Genomic DNA, 24,442 nt, shown 5'->3' with positions numbered 1-24,442 from the left:
CCGTGGTCACGATAAGTTAACAGGCCGAGATTTTGGTCTGGGACCTTTGGACATGAATGAATTGGTAACAAACTGTGTGGTACATTTACCCAGATTCATCAAATCGTAAATCAGTCACGTTACTGATGCATACTCCTTCATTGTCGCTGGAACTCCCTCCCTAACAGCACTGTGGGTGTACCTACACCATAGAGATTGTAGCCATTCAAGATGGCTGCTCACCAACACCTTCTTGAGGGAAATTAGAGATAAGCCACAAATTGTGGCCATGTGACTCTCGAGTCCCACGAAAGAATAAAAGATAAGTTCCAAAACATAATTCATTTTATTTATATTAACTCCATACGTTTCAAACAGTTCGCCGAACATCTTCTTGTCAGATTTCAAGATCTGTAAATGGTCCCCCCCCCACCGACTCCATTATCCGGCGGTGGAGGACGCTGACCCACCATTGACCGGTGGCATGATTTTCCAGTCCTGCCAATGTCTGCGGGTTTTGGCGTGCCTCGCACCCTCCGCTGCCGGGGTGGCCGCTGGTGGGACTGGAAGATGCCAGCACTGGGTAGGATCAGAAAATTAGAGTGTGGATTTTAAATTCTGTGGTCATTTGAAAATGCTATGGTGGGATTTGAACCCACGTTTCCAGGGAGCATTAGCCTGTGGATTACAAGTCCAGAGACATTACCACCACAATTACCACGACAAACACCATTTCCCCCCTCACTTGCAGATAGTTGGTCAACCACCATGATGGTGCCAGATCTCCTTTCTGTTACTCAACATTTAGATACAGGCTGGAATTCTACCGCCCCGCCTGCCACAGGAATCGGAGCGGGCGAGGGACGGGACCATGGAAAGGTCCCTTGACCTCGGGGAGGGATTTTACGGGGCGCGCAAAACCCCGTCCCCAGAGTTGAAGGGAAACAAAATGTCCAATCTCCGAACCATATCAAAGCAAAGGGCGACGGCACAGAGCTCAATGTATTGGAGTAGCCATTGGGCAGTGTGGACGGCCCGGTGGCACAGTGGTTAGCACTGCAGCCTCACAGGACAGGGGTTCGATTCCCGGCTTAGGTCACTGTCTGTGTGGAGTTTGCACGTTCTCCCCGTGTCTGCGTGGGTTTCCTCCCACAGTCCGAGATGCGCTGGTTAGGTACTAAATTCTCCTTCAGTTTTACCCGAACAGGCGCCGGAGTGTGACGACTTGGGGATTTTCACAGTAACTTCATTGCAGTGTTAGTGTAAGCCGACTTGTGACACTAATAAAAATAAACTTTGACTCCCCCCAGAATCATCCCAGAAGCTGTGAAAAACATGGTGACAAACATGAAGTTTCACGGTCTCATGATGACTACATACCATACGATACAAAATACTTCAGACAACAACAGGAAAGAGAAGTCCTTGAGAGTGGCTTGGTTTGAGTAACTTCCTGCTCTCTTAACCACATGTCTTATTATCCTGCTCAGCATCCCACCCCAGTTCCACTTGTGCATCTTCCTTGTGGTAGATCTCCCACCAGTTCGGAGATTGGTTGGCCCATTGCGTGGGCCCAGCGTGGGAAGGATCCGAAACAGCATTCCCGGTTTACCAACAGCCGCAATGTCCACCGTGCGAGGTTTACGGGGAAAGACCTCCAAGCACGGTCCTGGTGATAAAGCGCAGGCCGGGCCAATTCCTGAAGCTCGTTCATGACGTGGTTTGAAGGCTGATGCTTCTGCCCTGAAACAACCAAGAAAGATGGGTTAGTTGAAGGTGGGGGGGGGTCGTAACCTCTGACCTTTGTTTTCTTTCGATAGGCACATCCATCGTACACAGGAGCTGTGCTGAGGGTCACAACTGAGCTTCAATGAGTTGTATTCTCATCTCCAAGTGAAGATTGCACGTTCAAGTCTCATTCCATGAAATAAACCAGCACAAGTCTATGTTGACATGAGTACACCAATTAGGAGCAGGAGTAGTGTGGCGATACTGTGCCTTTTGTTACTGCAGCAACATAATTGATCTTAATTGCTGGAATGTTTGTTTTAATCTGAACTAATGCAGGGGTGTTATTTTAATACTTTCCACTAGTGAGTCACTAACCTGATGAAGGAGCAGCGCTCCGAAAGCTCGTGATTCCAAATAAACCTGTTGGACTTTAAGCTGGTTGTTGTGAGACTTCTTACTATAAGACCATAAGACATAGGAGCAGAATTAGGCCACTCGGCCCATCTGCTCTGCCATTCAATCATGGCTGATATTTTTCTCATCCCCATTCTCCTGCCTTTTCCCCATAACCCCTCATCCCCTTATTAATCAAGAGGAAGGATGCGGTGGCATTGGAGGCAGTTCAGAGGAAGTTCACCAGATTGATTCCGGGGATGAAGGGGTTGACGTGTGAGGAGAGATTAAACAGTTTGGGTTTGTACTCACTGGAGTTGAGAAGGATGAGAGGGGATCTAGTCGAGTAATATAAAATACTAAAAGGGATTGATAACAGTAAATGTGGACCAAATGTTTCCCCTTGTGGGGCAGTCTAGAACAAGAGGTCACAGGTATAGGTTGAGAGGCGGTAGATTTAAAACTGAGATGAGGAGGAACTACTTCTCGCAGAGGGTGGTGAACTTGTGGAACTCGCTGCCCCATAGCGCGGGGGAGTCTGAATCATTGAATGGTTTCAAGAAGGAGATGGATATATTTCTGATCAAAACGGGTTAAAGGGAGATGGGGAACAGGTGGGGAGGTGGATTGGAGACCAGGGAGAGATCAGCCATGATCTGATTGGATGGCGGAGCAGGCTCGAAGGGCTGGATTGGCCGACTCCTGCTCCTAATTCCCATGTTCCTAGAACATAAGGATCAAACCAGCAAGTGGAAGGGGCGCCCTCTTAAAGGGCAACAGCAAACAGAAGACAGAACCAGGAAGAAATCTCACAAATGCCAAATTAAGATGTGATTTTGGCAGTCGCCAGCCTCTGTGGTGCCCAGCAGGCACGGAAGACCCTGAGTGTGCCAGCGGACACCGCGCGATCCCTCTCCAAGGACTCCCAGCCGCGGATGTTTCAGCTTTATTGGCTGACTAATACTATCCACCCGATGGATGGTGATATTGTGACTGGCCACTAGAGGGTGTAATGAAGCAGCACAGGCCAAGAGCAACCCAAACAAAACTGCTCTCAGCCACTAGGTGTCACCAGCACACTGCAAAGTTCCAGAGAGGATGTATTATCCTTATGGTTGCAATGTATTTACTCCTCATTTTAACTCTTTACGTCAATACGGAATTACTGAAAGTGCAGTACAGATGGACTCCTTGTTGGATTCTCTTCTTGTGCAAAGTTGGGCCCTCCCAGGAGTTGGCAGTTACAAGGAGGTCTGAGCACTGTCATTCTCCTCAGAGAGAATGGCGGCACAGTGGTTGGCACTGCAGCCTCACAACTCCAGGGACCCGGACTCAAAGCTAGTCTTGGGTCACTGTCTGGGTAGAGTTTGCACATTCTCCCCGTGTCTGCGTGGGTTTCCTTCGGGTGCTCTGGTTTCCTCCCACACTCCAAAGATGTGCAGGTTAGGTGGATTGGCCATGCTAAATTGTCCCTTAGTGTCAGGAGGGTTAGTGGGTAATAAGACCATAAGATATAGGAGCAGAATTAGGCCATTCGGCCCATCGAGTCTGCTCCACCATTCAATTATGGCTGATAGGTTTCTCAACCCCATTCTCTCCCGCCTTTTCCCCGTAACCTTTGACCCCCTTACCAATCACAAAACCTATCTATCTCTGTCTTAAATACACTCAATGACCCGGCCTCCACAGCCTTCTGCGGCAATGAATTCCACAGATTCACTAGAACTTCACCTGATGAAGGGGCAGCGCTCTGAAAGCTTGTGATTTCAAATAAACCTGTTGGGCTTTAACCTGGTGTCATGTGACCTCTCATCTTGCTCATTTAAGATGGAGGTGAGGAGAAATGCTTTCTCTCAGAGGGTGGAGTGTCTCTGGAACTCTCTTCCTCAAAAGGCAGCGGAAGCAGAGTCTTTTTAAGGCACTGGATAGATTCTTGATTAACGAGGGGGTGAAAGGTTATTGGGGTGAAAGGTTATCGGGGGGGGTGAAAGGTTATCGGGGGGGGGGGTGAAAGGTTATCGGGGTGCAGCCAGGAATGTAGGGCTGTGGTTACAACCAAATCAGCCATGATCTTATTGAATGGCGGAGCAGGCTTGAGGGGCCGAGTGGCCTCCTCCGGCCCCTAATTCGTATAATCGTGCCACTCAAGAATCTTCAGGGAAAGGCCCACATTGTCCGATGGGCAAGTGTGTTTGTGCAACAATGACTCTAAATTCAGCATTTCACTCATTGAGGAGAAGAGCTTGCATTCACACAGAGCCTTTCAGTCGGGCCGGACATCCCAACAGGGCGGTGCAGCCAATGACGTACTTTTATAGTCTGGCCATCGCTGTGATGTAGTAAATGTGGCAGAACAATCCGTGCATCGCAAGCTTCCACAAACACCAATCCCATCATTCCTTTTTGTAAAAGGACAAATAGGGACCGGGAGATGGTGGACAACTCTCTCTGCGTCCTTCCAAATCTTTCCCATCCACCTGCAAGGAAAGATGGGATTGGCCTTGGACGGCACGGTGGCACGGTGGTTAGCACTGCTGCCTCACAGCGCCAGGGACCCGGGTTAGCACTGCTGCCTCACAGCGCCAGGGACCCGGGTTAGCACTGCTGCCTCACAGCGCCAGGGACCCGGGTTAGCACTGCTGCCTCACAGTGCCAGGGACCCGGGTTAGCACTGCTGCCTCACAGCGCCAGGGACCCGGGTTAGCTCTGCTGCCTCACAGCGCCAGGGACCCGGGTTAGCACTGCTGCCTCACAGCGCCAGGGACCCGGGTTAGCACTGCTGCCTCACAGCGCCAGGGACCCGGGTTAGCACTGCTGCCTCACAGCACCAGGGACCCGGGTTAGCACTGCTGCCTCACAGCGCCAGGGACCCGGGTTAGCACTGCTGCCTCACAGCGCCAGGGACCCGGGTTAGCACTGCTGTCTCACAGCGCCAGGGACCCGGGTTCGATTCCCGGCCTTGGGTCACTGTCTGTGAGGAGTCTGCACGTTCTCCCCGTGTCTGCGTGGGTTTCCTCCGGGTGCTCCGGTTTCCTCCCACACTCCAAAGATGTGCAGGTTAGGTGGATTGGCCATGCTAAATTGCCTCTTCGTGTTCCGGGATGTGTAGGTTAGAGGGATTTGTGGGGTAAATATGTAGGGTTACGGGGTTAAGGCCTAGGTGGGATTGTTGTTGGTACAGACTCGATGGGCCGAATGGCCTCCTTCTGCACGGTAGGGTTTCTATGATTCTTCTATGATAACAGTCAAGGCCAAGTGCCGGTACACGGGATTAGGTGGGAAGTCAGGTGTTTCCCACTTGTCAGTGTAGACTCGATGGGCTGATGGGCCTTTTCTGCTCTGTATGAGCAGATTATTCAGACCTCTCGAAGACTTCCAAACAATTCCAGGCGGCAGCTGGGTTTCGCAAGAGGTCGCCCCTCCACTCGGATGTGGGAGTGTATCATAGAATCCCTACAATGCAGAGGAAGGCCTTTCGGCCCATCGAGTCTGCACCGACCACAATCCCACCCAGATCCTATTCCCGTAACCCCACATAGTTACCTTGCTAATCGCCTGACACTCGGGTCAATTTAGCACGGCCAATCCAACGAACGTAGTGCAGAAAGATTAAAATGGAGGAACGAACCTGATAGGTTGAGGTATTCCTCGATTGCAAACTGGCCAGCGGCATGGTGGAACATTGGACAAACTCTGAGTATAGAATGGGCTTCAAGCAGAAGATGCAGGAAAGGCATTTCCGATATTCATCCCGAACCTTCGAGAAGAAAATAGCGCAACGGGTTATTAGGAATTTCACATCGGTAGGCAAAGTTCCAGAGGATCAGAAATGGCCATGACTGACGTGTGGGTTGGTATCAGAATGAAGAGACACAAATGAAGGAGAGGATAAGGAAGAGGACATGATGATAAGATGAGATTACAACTGGACGGAGGGTTGGCAAGTGGGTACATTTGGATTTGAGAAGCTTGGGCGTATGGTGTTAGATTGGGGTGTACTGATAGTACACGGGGATGGGTGAGGTGTGGGGCAGGAGGGATGAGTGCCAAACACTCAGAATTGGGCTGGTGTCCCAGGGAACTGAGCCCTGCCTCAGATTCTGTCTCGAGCCTGCTGCGGAAGCTTGTGCCCTGGGTTCAGCCTCTTCCCAGCACCGCAGGGGGAAAAGGGTAAGAGGAAAGCACTGCCGGGCAGAGGCTGAGTGGCAATGTCGGGAAGTATCCCGATTTTCACCTCACAGGTGAAAACCACGGACAAAATGTCAGTTACAGTGAGGGGTGTGGGGTATATCAGAGAGTGTTACAGTGAGGGGTGTGGGGTATATCCGAGTGTTACAGTGAGGGGTGTGGGGTATATCAGAGAGTGTTACAGTGAGGGGTGTGGGGTATATCCGAGTGTTACAGTGAGGGGTGTGGGGTATATCAGAGAGTGTTACAGTGAGGGGTGTGGGGTATATCAGAGAGTGTTACAGTGAGGGGTGTGGGGTATATCCGAGTGTTACAGTGAGGGGTGTGGGGTATATCAGAGAGTGTTACAGTGAGGGATGTGGGGTATATCAGAGAGTGTTACAGTGAGGGGATGTGGGGTATATCAGAGAGTGTTACAGTGAGGTGTGTGGGGTATATCAGTGTGTTACAGTGAGGGATGTGGGGTATATCAGAGAGTGTTACAGTGAGGGGTGTGGGGTATATCAGAGAGTGTTACAGTGAGGGGTGTGGGATATATCAGAGAGTGTTACAGTGAGGGATGTGGGGTATATCAGAGAGTGTTACAGTGAGGGATGTGGGGTATATCAGAGAGTGTTACAGTGAGGGGTGTGGGGTATATCAGAGAATGTTACAGTGAGGGGTGTGGGGTATATCAGTGTTACAGTGAGGGGTGTGGGGTATATCAGTAAGTGTTACAGTGAGGGGTGTGGGGTATATCAGAGAGTGTTACAGTGAGGGGTGTGGGGTATATCAGAGAGTGTTACAGTGAGGGATGTGGGGTATATCAGAGAGTGTTACAGTGAGGGATGTGGGGTATATCAGAGAGTGTTACAGTGAGGGGTGTGGGGTATAACAGACAGTGTTACAGTGAGGGGTGTGGGGTATATCAGAGAGTGTTACAGTGAGGGGTGTGGGGTATATCAGAGAGTGTTACAGTGAGGGGTGTGGGGTATATCGGAGAGTGTTACAGTGAGGGGTGTGGGGTATATCAGAGAGTGTTACAGTGAGGGGTGTGGGGTATATCAGAGAGTGTTACAGTGAGGGGTGTGGGGTATATCAGAGAGTGTTACAGTGAGGGGTGTGGGGTATATCAGAGAGTGTTACAGTGAGGGGTGTGGGGTATATCAGAGAGTGTTACAGTCAGGGGTGTGGGGTATATCAGAGAGTGTTACAGTGAGGGGTGTGGGGTATATCAGAGAGTGTTACAGTGAGGGGTGTGGGGTATATCAGAGAGTGTTACAGTGAGGGGTGTGGGGTATATCAGAGAGTGTTACAGTGAGGGGTGTGGGGTATATCAGAAAGTGTTGCAGTGAGGGGTGTGGGGTATATCAGAGAGTGTTACAGTGAGGGGTGTGGGGTATATCAGAGAGTGTTACAGTGAGGGGTATGGGGTATATCAGAGAGTGTTACAGTGAGGGGTGTGGGGTATATCAGAGAGTGTTACAGTGAGGGGTGTGGGGTATATCAGTGTGTTACGGTGAGGGGGTGTGGGGTATATCAGATAGTGTTACAGTGAGGGGGTGTGGGGTATATCAGAGAGTGTTACAGTGAGGGGTGTGGGGTATATCAGAGAGTGTTACAGTGAGGGGTGTGGGGTATATCCGAGAGTGTTACAGTGAGGGGTGTGGGGTATATCAGAGAGTGTTACAGTGAGGGGTGTGGGGTATATCAGAGAGTGTTACAGTGAGGGGTGTGGGGTATATCAGAGAGTGTTACAGTGAGGGGTGTGGGGTATATCAGAGAGTGTTACAGTGAGGGGTGTGGGGTATATCAGAGAGTGTTACAGTGAGGGGTGTGGGGTATATCAGAGAGTGTTACAGTGAGGGGTGTGGGGTATATCAGAAAGTGTTGCAGTGAGGGGTGTGGGGTATATCAGAGAGTGTTACAGTGAGGGGTGTGGGGTATATCAGAGAGTGTTACAGTGAGGGGTATGGGGTATATCAGAGAGTGTTACAGTGAGGTGTGTGGGGTATATCAGAGAGTGTTACAGTGAGGGGTGTGGGGTATATCAGTGTGTTACGGTGAGGGGGTGTGGGGTATATCAGAGAGTGTTACAGTGAGGGGGTGTGGGGTATATCAGAGAGTGTTACAGTGAGGGGTGTGGGGTATATCAGAGAGTGTTACAGTGAGGGGTGTGGGGTATATCAGAGAGTGTTACAGTGAGGGGTGTGGTGTATATCAGAGAGTGTAACAGTGAGGGGTGTGGGGTATATCAGAGAGTGTTACAATGAGGGGTGTGGGGTATATCAGAGTGTTACGGTGAGGGGGTGTGGGGTACATCAGAGAGTGTTACAGTGAGGGATGTGGGGTATATCAGAGAGTGTTACAGTGAGGGGTGTGGGGTATATCAGATAGTGTTACAGTGAGGTGTGTGGGGTATATCAGAGAGTGTTACAGTGAGGGGTGTGGGGTATATCAGAGAGTGTTACAGTGAGGGGTGTGGGGTATATCAGAGTGTTACAGTGAGGGATGTGGGGTATATCAGAGAGTGTTACAGTGAGGGGTGTGGGGTTTCTCAGAGTGTTACAGTGAGGGGTGTGGGGTATATCAGAGAGTGTTGCAGTGAGGGGTGTCGGGTATATCAGAGAGTGTTGCAGTGAGGGGTGTGGGGTATATCAGAGAGTGTTACAGTGAGGGGGTGTGGGGCATATCAGAGAGTGTTACAGTGAGGGGTGTGGGGTATATCGGAGAGTGTTACAGTGAGGGGTGTGGGGTATATCAGAGAGTGTTACAGTGAGGGGTGTGGGGTATATCAGAGAGTGTTACAGTGAGGGGTGTGGGGTATATCAGAGAGTGTTACAGTCAGGGGTGTGGGGTATATCAGAGAGTGTTACAGTGAGGAATGTGGGGTATATCAGAGAGTGTTACAGTGAGGAATGTGGGGTATATCAGAGAGTGTTACAGTGAGGGGTGTGGGGTATATCAGAGAGTGTTACAGTGAGGGGTGTGGGGTATATCAGAGAGTGTTACAGTGAGGGGTGTGGGGTTTATCAGAGAGTGTTACAGTGAGGAATGTGGGGTATATCAGAGAGTGTTACAGTGAGGGGTGTGGGGTATATCAGAGAGTGTTACAGTGAGGGGTGTGGGGTATATCGGAGAGTGTTACAGTGAGGGGTGTGGGGTTTCTCAGAATGTCGCTGTGAGGGGTGTGGGGTATATCAGAGAGTGTTACAGTGAGGGGTGTGGGGTATATCGTAGAGTGTTACAGTGAGGGGTGTGGGGTATATCAGAGAGTGTTACAGTGAGGGGTGTGGGGTATATCAGAGAGTGTTACAGTGACGGGTGTGGGGTATATCAGAGAGTGTTACAGTGAGGGGTGTGGGGTATATCAGAGAGTGTTACAGTGAGGGGTGTGGGGTATATCAGAGAGTGTTACAGTGACGGGTGTGGGGTATATCCGAGTGTTACAGCGAGGGGTGTGGGGTATATCAGAGAGTGTTACAGTGAGGGGTGTGGGGTATATCAGTGTTACAGTGAGGGGTGTGGGGTATATCAGAGAGTGTTACAGTGAGGGGTGTGGGGTATATCAGAGAGTGTTATAGTGAGGGGTGTGGGGTATATCAGAGAGTGTTACAGTGAGGGGTGTGGGGTATGTCAGTGTGTTACGGTGAGGGGGTGTGGGGTATATCCGAGAGTGTTACAGTGAGGGGTGTGGGGTATATCAGAGAGTGTTACAGTGAGGGGTGTGGGGTATATCAGAGAGTGTTACAGTGAGGGGTGTGGGGTATATCAGAGTGTGTTACAGTGAGGGGTGTGGGGTATATCAGAGAGTGTTACAGTGAGGGGTGTGGGGTATATCAGAGAGTGTTACAGTGAGGGGTGTGGGGTATATCCGAGAGTATTACAGTGAGGGGTGTGGGGTATATCAGAGAGTAGCATTTATATACATTCGCGTTTGGAAATGTGAGGATCTGCTGAATGCATGATTGATTCTATCTGACGGGTCAGTATGGAGGAGGTCAGGCAGATATTACAATCCCTGTCTGTGTTAAATATCATGTCCGAACAGAACGTCACTTAATCCTACCTGTTTATTCAGGAGGCAATGTAGAATGAAGATGAACATGCCTTGCAGGCTGTTAATGATTGTGAATATATAAGCCATTGTGACAGTCTCTTCCTTAAAATGAAAGATCCCAAATAGCCAGGTACAGCCCAGAAGAAACAGCTGTGCGATTGCCGTTACTGTGAATACCCTGGGAGAGGGATAAGAGAAATCAGAGTCAAATCCTCATGGATAGAAGTCTTTGAAGATGACAAGACTCTTCCTGCATACAGGTACATCAGTACCACACACACACAGACACACACACACACAGACACACACACACAGACACACACACGCACACATACCTGATCATTTTCAGTTTCGGTTCATCCTTCTTAATAGAGGACATCTTCTTTGCCAGTTTGACCAGGGTTATGCAGTAAAAAACCATGTTGATCTGTAAAAAGTGGAAACGTTCAGTCAGGGTGTAGAGAAGGCACAGGAACGTGGTCTGTAATGAATGCAAATATGAGCGCTCCCCAGGCCTGATACAGGGCCAACTGAAACTGTAGGCAGCACGGTGGCACAGTGGTTAGCACTGCTGCCTCACAGCGCCATGGACCCGGGTCCGATTCCCTGCTTGGGTAATTCTCTGTGCGGACTCTTCACGTTCTCCCCAGTGTCTGCGTGGGTTTCCTCCGGGTGCTCCGGTTTCCTCCCACACTCCAATGATTTGTAGGTTAGGTGGATTGGCCATGTTAAATTGCCCCTTAGTGCCTAACGATGTGCAGGTTAGGTGGATTGGCCATGCTAAATTGTCCCTTAGTGTCCAAAGATGTGTAGGTTAGGTGGATTGGCCATGCTAAATTGCCCCTTAGTGTCCAAAGATGTGCAGATTAGATGGATTGGCCATGCTAAATTGCCCCTTGGTGTCCAAAGATGTGCAGGTTAGGTGGATTGGCCATGCTAAATTGCTCCTTAGTGTCCAAAGATGTGCAGATTAGATGGATTGGCCATGCTAAATTGCCCCTTGGTGTCCAAAGATGTGCAGGTTAGGTGGATTGGCCATGCTAAATTGCCCCTTAGTGTCCAAAGATGTGCAGGTTAGGTGGATTGGCCATGCTAAATTGCCCCTTAGTGTCTAATGATGTGCAGGTTAGGTGGATTGGCCATGCTAAATTGCCCCTTAGTGTCCAAAGATGTGCAGGTTAGGTGGATTGGCCATGCTAAATTGCCCCTTAGTGTCCAAAGATGTGCAGGTTAGGTGGATTAGCCATGCTAAATTGCCCCTTAGTGTCCAAAGATGTGCAGGTTAGGTGGATTGGCCATGCTAAATTGCCCCTTAGTGTCTAATGATGTGCAGGTTAGATGGATTGGCCATGCTAAATTGCCCCTTAGTGTCCAATGATGTGCAGGTTAGGTGGATTGGCCTTGAAAATTGTCACCTTGTCCAAAGATGTATAGGTTTGGAGGATTAGCAGGCAAGGGGAGTGGGGTTAAAAGGATAGGGCTGAGGGGAGGGACTGGATAAGATGCTCTGTCGGAAAGTGGGTGCAGGCTCAATGGGCCAAATGGACTCCTTCTGCACTGTGGGGTTTCTGTGATTCTATGAACACGCTGGTTGCATTGTATCTGTGATCCGTGTGTGTGACCAACATGAACATTGTCCAGAAGGAGGAGAGATCATAACACTGAAAGGTATATATATCTTTTATCAGAGATTAATCTTGTCCATCTCTTGCTAATCCCATAACCTCTTTACGGCAGAATGTGCCTTCCAGTGTCAGATATTCCACATCTCTGTGACTCCACCATTGAAAAGATTCCATCCCTCCCTTTGTAACATGGGTGTTTCATTCTATCAGCGCTCCTGTGTCTATCACAGCGAGGCCAGGGTCAGTGCCCTCGACAATGAGTGTGCTTAGCGCAGATATTTCAATGTGTTTCTCACCATTATAATCATGCACACTGGTCCCAGAAAACTCCACACAAAATGGTTTTCCAATGAGAGCCAGCAACTGCAGAAATAGAAGGAAATAAGTTATTAACAGGAATGTCCAAAAAGATCCAGACTGAAACTGATCGATTTTTTGGCCCACTTGTAACACTAATAAATAAACTTCAAACTTTAAATGTGTGGCTACCAGAGCAGGTCAGATGTTAGGATTTATGTGGCAAATTTAGTGTTCAATTCTGGTCGCCACACTACCAGACAGATGTGGAGGCTTTGGAGAGAACATAAGAACATAAGAAATAGGAGCAGGAGTAGGCCATCTTGTCCCTCGAGCCTGCCCCGCCATTCAATAAGATCATGGCTGATCTGATAGTGGTTTAGTTCCACTTACCCGCCCGCTCCCCATAACCCTTCATTCCCTTATTGATCAGAAATCTATCTACCTGCGACTTAAACATATTTAACGAGGTAGCCTCCACTGCTTCAATGGGCAGAGAATTCCAGAGATTCACTACCCTCTGAGAGAAGAAGTTCCTCCTCAACTCTGTCCTAAACTGACTCCCCCTTATTTTGAGGCTGTGTCCTCTAGTTCTTGTTTCCTTCCTAAGTGGAAAGAATCTCTCTGCCTCTACCCTGTCGAGCCCCTTCATTATCTTATATGTCTCTATAAGATCTCCCCTCAGCCTTCTAAACTCCAACGAGTACAGGCCCAATCTACTCAATCTCTCCTCATAAGCTAACCCCCTCATCTACGGTATCAAGAGGATATTGGAGAGGGTACAGAAAAGTATTGGAGAGGGTACAGAAAAGATTTACCAGGATGTTGCCTGGTATGGAGGGCATTAGCTATGAGGAGAGGTTGGAGAAACTTGGTTTGTTCTCACTGGAGCGACGGAGGTTGAGGGGTGACCTGATAGAAGTCTATAAGATTATGAGGGGCATGGACAGAATGGATAGTCAGAAGCTTTTTCCCAGGGTGGAAGAGTCAATTACGAGGGGGCATAGCTTTAAGGTGCGAGGGGCAAGCCTTAAAGGAGATGTACGAGGCAAGTTTTTTACACAGAAGGTTGTGAGTGCCTGGAACTTGCTGCCAGGGGAGGTAGTGGAAGCAGGTACAATAGTGACTTTTAAGGGGTGTCTGAACAAATACATGAATAGGATGGGAATAGAGGGATATGGTCCCTGGAAGAGTAGGGGTTTTAGTTCAGTCGGGCAGCATGGTTGGTGCAGGCTTGGAGGGCCGAAGGGCCTGTTCCTGTGCTGTAATTTTCTTTGTTCTTTAACTAACTCACCTCCTGACTCCCCAAAGCCTGTCCACCATCTACAAGGCACAAGTCAGGAGTGTGATGGAATACTCCCCACCTGCCTGGATGGGTGCAGCTCCAACAACACTCAAGAAGCTCGACACCATCCAGAACAAAGCAGCCCCACTTGATTGGCATCACATCCACAAACATTCACTCCCTCCACCACCGACGCTCAGTAGCAGCAGTGTGTACTATCTACAAGATGCACTGCAGCAACTCACCAAGACTCCTTAGACAGCATCTTCCAAACCCACGACCACTTCCATCTAGAAGGACAAGGGCAGCAGATACATGGGAACACCACCATCTGGAGATTCCCTTCCAAGCCACTCACCACCCTGACTTGAAGATTCTCCTTCATTGTCGCTGGGTCAAATTCCCCCCCTCCCTGGCTCTCTAACAGCACTGTGGGTGTACCTCAACGGTTCAAAAAGGTCGCCCACCATCACCTTCTCAAGGACAATTAAGGATGGGCAATAAACGGTGGCCTAGCCAGCGACGCCCACGTCCTGTTATCAAATAAATAAGAATCTTATTGAGTGGTGGAGTCGGGTTAAGGGGCTTATGGCTACTGTCCCTGTTTCAGTTTCTTAAGATTTAGAATCATAGAATCATGCAATGTAGAGGAGGCCCTTCAGCCCATCGAGTCTGCACTGGCACACGAGAAACACTGAACTCCCACCTGATCCCATCGGCCAGCGCTTGGCCCATAACCCTGAATGTTATGACGTGCCAAGTACTCATCCAAGTACTTTTTAAAGAGTGTGAGGCCTCCGCCACCCTCCTGGGCAGCGCATTCCAGACCCTCACCACCCTCTGGGTAAAAAGGTTTTGCCTCACATCCCCCCTAAACCTCCTGCCCCTCACCTTGAACTTGTGTCCCCTCGCGACTGACCCTTCAACTAAGGGGAACAGCTGCTCCTTATCCACCCTGTCCATGTCCCTCGTAATCTTGTACACCTTAACAAGGTGCAGTTAATTCATCTAATACATTGATTGCCACTTGCTAATAACTCAAGAAAACTTAAAGACAAGTTACACAATGTGTGGCACAAATGTGTTATTTACTATCTTGCTAATTTTTTTTGACTTTCTTTTGAATTACTGGGATATGGGCATCACTGGAAAGCCAACACATGCTGTCCATCCTTAATTATCCTTAGAAAGGTCCCACAAATATGTTGCTGTACAAAATCAGTCACCCAAGGCAGGAATTGAACCCAGGCACCTGGCACTGTGAGGCAGCACTGCTAACCACCGTGCCACCGTGCCCCACAGATCCATCTGAAGGGGAGTTGAATAAACGCAAAAAAAAGAGATAAGGTTGGAGGTTAGGGTTAGGAGGCGATAGGTATGGAGCACAACTACAAGCATCCACATTGAGGGCCTTCAGTTGATGTTGATAACGGCACTGGCTTTAGTAGTCCAGGGGACCAGGCTAATGCTCTTGGGGACATGGGTTCCAAATCCCACCACGGCAGATGGTGGAGTTCAAATTCAATTAATAAAACCTGAAAATGAAAGCTATCAAACTATCATTGGCTGAGGTTAAAACCCAAATATGTGCAGGTTAGGTGGATTGGCCATGCTAAATTGCCCCTTAGTGTCCAAAGATGTGTAGGTTAGGTGGATTGGCCATGCTAAATTGTCCCTTAGTGTCCAAAGATGTGTAGGTTAGGTGGATTGGCCATGCTAAATTGCCCCTTAGTGTCCAAAGATGTATAGGTTAGGTAGATTGGCCGTGTTAAATTACCCCTTAAAGTCTGGGGATGTATAGGTTAGGGGGATTCGCGGGACAAATGTGTAGGGTTATGGGGATAGGGCGCGGGGTGGGCTGAGTAAGATGCTTTTTAAGAGAGTCGGTGCAGACTCAATGGGCTGAATGGCCTCTCTCTGCACTGTGAGATTCTATGATGATGATTCACCTCAGACATTCCCAGTGGCAGTGAACTCCACATTCTCAGCAGTCCCCAGGTGAGGAAGATTCTTTAGGTTCCCTACTCGATTTGTCGGGTGAAGGGCAAGGATTTTGCTGTTCCCCACGTCCTGTGACAAAAAAAAAGCTAAAAATAAGTCTGTTTTGTCTGGGGAGTGAGGTGAACGGCGGGACAGGAAGTGAGGGCTGAACCATACGCTCGAGTACTCTTCATTACGGTCGAGAGGCAGAGGCTGATTCTTATCGGTGACGGGGAAGTTTGATCAAGCTGGCAGTGGAAAAGTCCTTCCGACTCTTGTCCCTTAGTCTCACGGAGCTTTCCAAAGCTTTTGAAGAACATAAAAGGAGACCGTTCCCAAAAAAAAAGATTACAACACGGATTTGGGAGCTTAAGAAACTTCCTCACAAAAAAAAGGACCTGAATTTTCCTCTCATGCTTTGTCTTGTTGCCAGGGTATCCCATAATCTTTCACCTCCATTGCTGAGGTGGATCGGTCATTATCTCGGCAAATAATACGGATGTAAAGAAGCAAAGCAACTGAATGACTGTTTAATTTACACACAGTCATCGAAAGCAATGAGTTAGCAAAATGTCTCTTGAATATGCAAACAAGGAGCAAGAGGAGGCCATTCAGCCCCTCAAGCTGCTCGGCCATTTTTTTAAGGCTGATCTGATAGCAATCTCGGTTGGGCGGCACGGTGGCACAGTGGTTAGCACTGCTGCCTCACAGCACTGGGGACCCGGGTTCGATTCCGGGTTTGGGTCGCCGTCGGTGTGGAGTCTCCCCGTGCAGACCACTAGACTGCCGCTTTTCTGTCACCCAAAATTGCGTCGAGGAGACACCCAGTCCAACTCCCTCCTGCCATTTTATCCACAGCGACTCCTCCCCCCATTCAGGTTAAAATCAGTACGTAGATTGTTTTTATTAATTCCTGGGACATGGACGTCGCTGGTTGGGTCAGCATTTATTGCCCATCCCTAGTTGCCCCATTGCTGTGACTCTGGAGTCACATGTAGGTCAGAGTGGGTCAGGACGGCAGATTTCCTTCCCTAAAGGACATTAGTGAACCAGATGGCTTTTTCCGACAATCGACAATGGTTTCATGGTCATCAGTAGATTCTTAATTCCAATTCCACCATCTGCCGTGGCGGGTTTCGAACCCGGGTCCCCAGAAAAATAGCTGAGTTTCTGCATTAATAGTCTAACGATAATCCCACCAGGCCATCGCCTGCCCTAAATAATCGAGACAGATTACTGCCCATTTTACTTCTCTTTTTCTTCCTATACTTTTTCCTTCCCTAATTTACACCCACTTTCTTCTCTCCGTTTTCCATTTTTTACCCCTTAAAATTAGTTTATAATCTACCTCATCACTGAACAAATACGATGGCATGTCTCACAGTGCCAGGGACCCGGGTTCGAGTCCCGGCTTGGGTCACTGTCTGTGCGGAGTCTGCACATTCTCCCCATGCCTGCATGGGTTTCCTCCGGGTGCTCCGGTTTCCTTCCACAGTCCAAAAGACGTGCTGGTTAGGTGTATTGCCCAAGCTAAATTCTCCCTCAGTGTACCCGAACAGGCGCCGGAGTGTGGCGACTAGGGGATTTTCACAGTAACTTCATTGCAGTGTCAATGTAAGCCTACTTGTGACACTAATAAATGAGCTTTAAATTTAGCATGGCCAATGCATCTAACCAGTTGTCTTTTGAACTGTGGGAGGAAACCCACGCAGACAGAGGGAGAACATGCAGACAGACAGAGACCCAAGCTGGGAATTGAACCTGGGTCCCTGGCGCTGTGAAGCAACAGTACTAACCACTGTGGCACCCAGAGATAGATATATAGAAAGGGAGATGGAGATGGATAATGAGGAATAGGTAGAGCGATAGAGAGAGATATGTGCTGTACAATTAATATAATTCTGGATGGCGAGAGAGAGATAGATAGTGCGAGTGATAGAGGTAGCGAGGGAGATAGAGAGATAGTTAGAAGCTGTGATTTGTGCTGTCCAATTAATATAATTCTATGTCATCTAAATTGTTTAGATTTCTTTTATTGTTATCGATGGGAAAAGCGTGTAAGCAGCTAAATGAAGCATTTGGCTGATTGGAAATGATTGTTCCCTCAGTGAAACAAAGCATCTCAAATGTGAGCTGCAGTTGCTGGTTTTGGGTGAACTGTCCCGTTCGGGGATCGGGCTCACAAGGTGCCTGTTGAGGTAGCGTGAGGTAGAGGAAGAGTTAGCCATCCAGTGGGCTGCCCTGGGTTGCAGTGCACTGCCTTTACAGGATGTCACGTAGGAAATGGCAAATGAGCCTCAACTTGCACGAAAAGAAAAAATCTCGGTCACTTGTCTGCGTCTTGTGGTTTCTTCAAAACGAGTGCCAAGAGTGCTGGCGTCAGCAGCTGCAGCTAAATGTGAGCCAGAGTCTGGGCCTAGCTGCATGTAGCTGAAGCCAAGGCCTAAGTTTGGGTTCTTTGCTGATGGTAGCATAGTTTTGACATCTGCGCTGCTCCTCTTTGCTGACCTATTTCTCCCCACTGCCTCTTCACATGTCAACTCAAGAGGCCCAAGTCTCGAGAAGCAGCAGTCAAAGGATTACTTCCTCCGCTTCTATTTACCTCCCTCGCACCGGAGCTCCATATTTCCCAACCAGACTTTGGAATCAGGCCTCCTGGGAAGTGAGGGGCGTACCTAAATGTAGGAACATTGAAAATAGGAGCAGGAGGAGGCCATTCGGCCCTTCGAGCCTGCTCCGCCACTCATTGCGATCATGGCTGATCATCAAATTCAATATCCTGATCCCCCCTTCCCTCCCCATATCCCTTGGTCCTGTTACAGCAGCTCGGTGGCACAGTGGTTAGCACCGCTGCCTCACAGCGCCAGGGACCCATGTTCGATTCCCGGCTTGGGTCACTTGTCTGTGTGGAGTTTGCACATTCTCCCCGTGTCTGCGTGGGTTTCCTCCGGGTGCTCTGGTTTCTTCCCACAATCTGAAAGACGTGCTGGCTAGGTGTATTGACCGTGTTAAATTCTCACTCAGTGCTACCCGAACAGGTGCCGGAGTGTGACGACGAGGGGATTTTCACAATAACTTCATTGCAGTGTTGATGCAAGTCTACCTGTGACACTAATAACATAAACTTTAAAAAAAACTACATTGTTGATGACTATTGCACTACATTCTGCACCCTCTCCTTTCCTTCTCCCCTATGTACTCTATGAACGGTATGCTTTGTCTGTATAGCGTGCAAGAAACAATACTTTTCACTGTATCCCAATATATGTGACAATAATAAATCAAATCAAATAACCCTTTATCCCCAAGAGCGATATCTAATTCCTTCTTGAAATCACACAACGTTTTGGCCTCAACTACTTTCTGTGGGAGTGAATTCCACACATTCTCCACTCTCTGGGTGAAGAAATTTCTCCTCACCTCAGTCCTAAAAGGTTTCCCCCTTATCCTCAAACTCTGACCCCTAGTTCTGGACTCCCCCCACCATCGGGAACATTCTTTCTGAATCTACCCTGTCCAACCCTGTTAGAATTTTATAAGTTTCTATAAGATCTCCTCTCACTCTTCTAAACTCCAGTGAATATAATCCTAACCGACTTAGTACCTACTCCTGGGGCACTCCTCTCGTAACAGAGTAGCATCTGGGGAGGTCTGACTATGTTCCCATGTTACAACACTAGCTAATATCTGCGGGTAAGTTTTAGCATTCAACAGACACTTTGGCAAGCTCCAGAGAGAGGGTAACCATGTGGTTTGGGGGGGGTGGGGGCGGGGGTGCAGGGAGGTATAGAATGGATGTGAGGTGGGGGGGTCAGTGGTTGAGGGGGCTTTAGAGTGGAGGTGAGGTGGAGGGGATGGTGAGGTGGTTGGCAGGGGTTGGGCTGCAGACGGGGCGGGTCAGGGCAGTACTGAAGTGGTCAATGGGTGGTTGGGTGGTCAGTTGGTAGTGAGGGAGTTAGTCAGGGGTTTGGGGGGCAGTCGGGTAGTTGGCAGGGTGCAGTCTGGTGGTCAGGGGATGGGTTGGCACGGAATAGTCAGCGGGGGGGGGGGTGATTCCAGTGGAACAGTTATCCAGGCATTATAACTGGTCTTGATCCTTCTAACATTTCCTGGACAACATTCCTGCCAGAATTAGGGGTGATCTTATGGAGGTCTATAAAATAATGAGGGGCATGGATAAGCTAGATAGACAACATCTTTTCCCAAAGGTAGGGGTGTCTAAAACTAGAGGGCATAGGTTTAAGGTGAGAGGGGAGAGATACAAAAGGGTCCAGAGGGGCAATTTTTTCACACAGAGGATAGAGAGTGTCTGGAACAAGCTGCCAGAGGTAGTAGTAGAGGCGGGTACAATTTTGTCTTTTAAAAAGCGTTTAGACAGTTACACGGGTAAGATGGGTATAGAGGGATATGGGCCAAAGGTGGGCAATTGGGATTAGCTTAATGGTAAAAACTGGGCAGCATGGACAAGTTGGGCCGAAGGGCCTGTTTCCATGCTGTAAACCTCAATGGCTCTAACCATCTGACTCAAAGTCAGAATTCTGGAAGGTTCCAGATGCAGGGGAGTTGCCTGATGGACAGTGAGCGTTCCTGGGCAGCCCCCCCCCCACTGAGAGGGATCTCTGAGGGGCATCGCTTGGCACATCCTCCGGGGTACAAGGGTTGGAATGCTGGAACATAAGAACATAAGAAATAGGAGCAGGAGTAGGCCATCTAGCCCCTCGAGCCTGCCCCGTCATTCAATAAGATCATGGCTGATCTGTAGTGGATCAGTTCCACTTACCCGCCTGATCCCCATAACCCCTAATTCCCTTACCGATCAGGAATCCATCTATCCGTGATTTAAACATATTTAACGAGGTAGCCTCCACCACTTCAGTGGGCAGAGAATTCCAGAGATTCACCACCCTCTGAGAGAAGAAGTTCCTCCTCAACTCTGTCCTAAACTGACCCCCCTTTATTTTGAGGCTGTGCCCTCTAGTTCTAGCTTCCTTTCTAAGTGGAAAGAATCTCTCCACCTCTACCCTATCCAGCCCCTTCATTATCTTATAGGTCTCTATAAGATCCCCCCTCAGTCTTCTAAATTCCAATGAGTACAAACCCAATCTGCTCAGTCTCTCCTCATAATCAACACCCCTCATCTCTGGTATCAACCTGATGAACCTTCCCTGCACTCCCTCCAAGGCCAATGCTGGAAGACCTAGGCCCAGATGTGACAATGTATATAATGGCAGGATTTGGAGTGGAGAGAGGAGGCTGAAGAAAGATTGGGAAGGCTCCACGTACCCACTGTCCCAAAGCTTTTAAAATTATTACCGCAAAAATAAATATGTGGCTTTTCTGTTTTTTTTTCACAGTTAATATGAAATTTATCAAGCAAGTTTTATTTTTATAATGGCACACTTCTGCTTTTATACGACGCTGGTGAAGTTTGGACTGTTATTGAGGCCAGCAAAAGAAAGGGAGGTGGTAGCTTAGTGGTGTTATCACTGGATTAGTAATCCAGAGAGCTGGGGTAATCCTCTGGGGATCCGAGTTCGAATCCCACCACGGCAGATGGTGAAATTTGAATTCAATAAAAATCTGGAGTTAAAAGATGACCGTGAAACCATTGTCGGAAACACCCATCTGGTTCACTAATGTCCCTTTAGGGAAGGAAATCTGCCATCCTTACCTGGTCTGGCCTACATGGGAGTCCAGGAGCCACAGCAATGTGACTCTTTAATGCCCCTCTGAACAAGACAACTAGGAATGGGCAATGTAGGCCCAGCCAGCGACGCCCACATCCCACAAATTAATAGATAAAAAAAGAGGGGAAAATTAGAATAGAAAGCGATGCGAACTCTGGCCAACACACATGGGACAAAGTCCATTTTGGCTTCACCCTCGATTCTGGAGAATCGGCATTGCGGTACGTACTGTTCGGATGTTCCGTAGCCCTCTCTGTACACAGCGGCCGAGATCCCCACAATCACGAAAGGGAACCCGTAGCCAAACGGGAGCATGTGTCGCTTGCCGAGGCAGCCAGCATTGAAAACCTTCACCACCATGAGGTAGAGCTGTATCCCCTCCAGAAACATCCAGGCAAACACGGTCAGGAAGAAGTAATGCAGGAACCCAGCGATGATCGCACACACCACCTGAGAAAATGCCATCGTAAAGTCATAGAGATACACAGCACGGAAACAGGCCCTTCAGCCCAACTCATCCATGCCAATCAAGCTCACCTAAACTGAACTAGTCCCATTTGCCTGCGTTTGGCCCAATATCCCTCTAAACCTTTCCCAAACATGTACCTGTCCAAATGTCTTTTAAATGTTGTAATTGTACCCACCTCTACCACATCCTCTGGCAGCTCTATCCATACCCGCACCACCCTCTGTGTGGAAAAGTTGCCCCTCAGGTCCCTTTTAATCTTTCTCCTCTCACCTTAAACCCTCTGGTTTAGGACTCCACTCTCCTGGGAAAAAGACCTTGGCTATTTTTTTAATTCATTCGTGGGACATGCTGGCTGGGCCAGCGTTTATTGCCCATCCCTAGTTATCTGAGGGCAGTTGAGAGTCAACCACATTGCTGTGGCTCTGGGGTCCCATGTAGGCCAGACCGGGTAAGGACGGCAGATTTCCTTCCCTCATTCATTAGTGAACCAGATGGGTTTTTCCGACAATAGTTTCACGGTCGTCAGTAAATTCTTGATTCCAGATATTTTTTATTGAATTCTAATCCCACCATCTGCTGTGGCAGGATTCGAACCCAGGTCGCCAGGACATTAGCTGAGTTTCTGAATTAATACTCGAGCGATTATGTCAATAGGCCATCGCCTCCCCACTATGCGCCTCATGATTTTATAAACCTCTACAAGGTCATCCCTCATTCTCCTACACTCCAGGGAAAAAAGTCCCAGCCTATCCAACCTCTCCTTATAATTCAAACCTTCCAGTCCCGGTAACATCCTTGTCAATCTTTTCTGCACCCTCTCCAGTTTAATAACATCCTTCCTATGTGACCAGAATTGTACTCCAAATGTGGCCTCACCAATGTCTTGTACGGTTGTAACCTAACGTCCAGTTGCTGTACTCAATGCTCTGATTGATGAAGGTAAGGCAGTGCAGTGAATGTGTAGTGTAGTGGCCTCACCAATAGCCTTCCTGTGGGATATGACGGAATCAACCATTCCCCTGTCAGCAGTATGCTTTGGGTCAGAATGTAGTTCCATCACTTCGCACGAAGGGTATACCCCAGAAGATCGTGTTCCAGGATGCTGCACCATCCATCCTGTAGTATTCCTATCACAGGAGGAGGCCATTCAGCCCCTTAATTCTGTTGCACCATTCGATTAGATTGTGGCTTATCTGTAACTTGGATCCCCAAGTCTCTCTGCTCATCTGTGACTTGATGGAATCACTACAGTGCAGGAGGAAGCCATTCGGCCCATCAAGTCTGCATCAACTCTCTGACAGCATATATTACCCAGGCCCTCTCCCCCATAACCCCACACATTTAGCATGGCCAATCCACTTAACCCGTACATCTTTGGACACTAAGGGGCAATTTAGCAAGGCCAATCCCCCTAACCTGCACATCTTTGGACACTAAGGGGCAATTTAGCATGGCCAATCCCCCTAACCTGCACATCTTTGGACTGTGGGAGAAAACCGGAGCACCCGGAGGAAACCCACGCAGACATGGGGAGGACGTGCAAACGCCACACAGACAGTGACAAGAGGCTGGAATCAAATTCAGGTCCCTGGCGCTGAGAGGCAGCAGTGCTAACCCACTGTGCCACCGTGTGCCTCACAGCGCCAGGGACCCGGGTTCAATTCCAGCCTCGGGTCACTGTCTGTGTGGAGTTTGCACATTCTCCCCGTGTCTGCGTGGGTTTCCTCCGGGTGTTCTAGTTTCCTGGATTGGCAATGCAAAATTGCCCCTTAGTGCCAGGGGGACAGGCAGGGTAAATAGCTGGGGTTAAGGGGATAGGGCTTGGGTGGGATTGTGGTCGTGCAGACTTGATGGGCCACATGGCCTCTCTCTGTAGGGCTTTTATGAAAACCCAGCCAATCTCATGTTTCATGGTGATCAGGAATAGCGCAACTCGACAAGAGGTTGACTCTGAGCACAGGCTTACCTGGTTACTGGTTTGGGAAATGCCAACAAGGAACAGGAGTTCCGCCAAGAACAGGCACAGGCACAGATGGGCGTGGATGGTGGTCCGGGTGCCCCGAATTACCCGACACGCCAAGAACGTGATGAACGAAACGAAGAGGCACACGAGTGAGATGCTTACTCCGATGTAGGAAATGAGGCTGAGGTTGAACAGATGCCAGGGGTCCTGCAGGAGAAGGGGAAAGAGCACCGTGACCAATGGGTAGCTGCGGGATAAACATAGAACATAGAACAGCACAGCACAGAACAGGCCCTTCGGCCCACGATGTTGTGCCGAGCTTTATCTGAAACCAAGCTATCCCACTCCCTATCATCCTGGTGTGCTCCATGTGCCTATCCAATAACCGCTTAAATATTCCTAAAGTGTCTGACTCCACTATCACTGCAGGCAGTCCATTCCACACCCCAACCACTCTCTGCGTAAAGAACCTACCTCTGATATCCTTCCTGTATCTCCCACCACGAACCCTATAGTTATGCCCCCTCCATCCACCCGAGGAAATAGTCTTTGAACGTTCACTCTATCTATCCCCTTCATCATTTTATAAACCTCTATTAAGCCTCCCCTCAACCTCCTCCACTCCAGAGAGAACAGCCCTAGCTCCCTCAACCTTTCCTCATAAGACCTACCCTCCTATCTATGTCTCTTTGCAGCCTACAACAGCCCTTCACCTCATCCACTACTCCACCAATCTTGGTGTCATCAGCAAATTTACTGATCCACCCTTCAGCCCCCTCCTCTAAGTCATTAATAAAAATCACAAA

General features: G+C 48.9%; 1 protein-coding gene across 3 annotated transcripts in view; it reads right to left on the bottom strand.

Moving 5' to 3' along the window:
• Positions 1–308: 308 nt before the first annotated feature.
• The window catches only part of LOC144507669 (adhesion G protein-coupled receptor E3-like), a 102,073-nt gene continuing 77,939 nt past the window's right edge, over positions 309–24,442 (bottom strand). For all 3 annotated transcript variants that reach the window (XM_078234825.1, XM_078234826.1, XM_078234828.1), the window contains 7 exons: positions 23,640–23,843; positions 21,434–21,654; positions 12,252–12,318; positions 10,666–10,757; positions 10,340–10,508; positions 5,732–5,860; positions 309–1,722 (listed from right to left, as the gene is read on the bottom strand). In XM_078234825.1, the coding sequence (XP_078090951.1) occupies positions 1,690–1,722; positions 5,732–5,860; positions 10,340–10,508; positions 10,666–10,757; positions 12,252–12,318; positions 21,434–21,654; positions 23,640–23,843 (915 nt within the window). In that variant the 3' untranslated portion in view covers positions 309–1,689. The remainder of the gene's footprint in view (positions 1,723–5,731; positions 5,861–10,339; positions 10,509–10,665; positions 10,758–12,251; positions 12,319–21,433; positions 21,655–23,639; positions 23,844–24,442) is intronic.

Source organism: Mustelus asterias, chromosome 19, assembly GCF_964213995.1.
Source record: "Mustelus asterias chromosome 19, sMusAst1.hap1.1, whole genome shotgun sequence".
In the NCBI taxonomy this organism is placed as follows: domain Eukaryota; kingdom Metazoa; phylum Chordata; class Chondrichthyes; order Carcharhiniformes; family Triakidae; genus Mustelus; species Mustelus asterias.
Note: the sequence above shows the minus strand (reverse complement) of the source record. Positions and strands in the feature narration are given on the sequence as shown.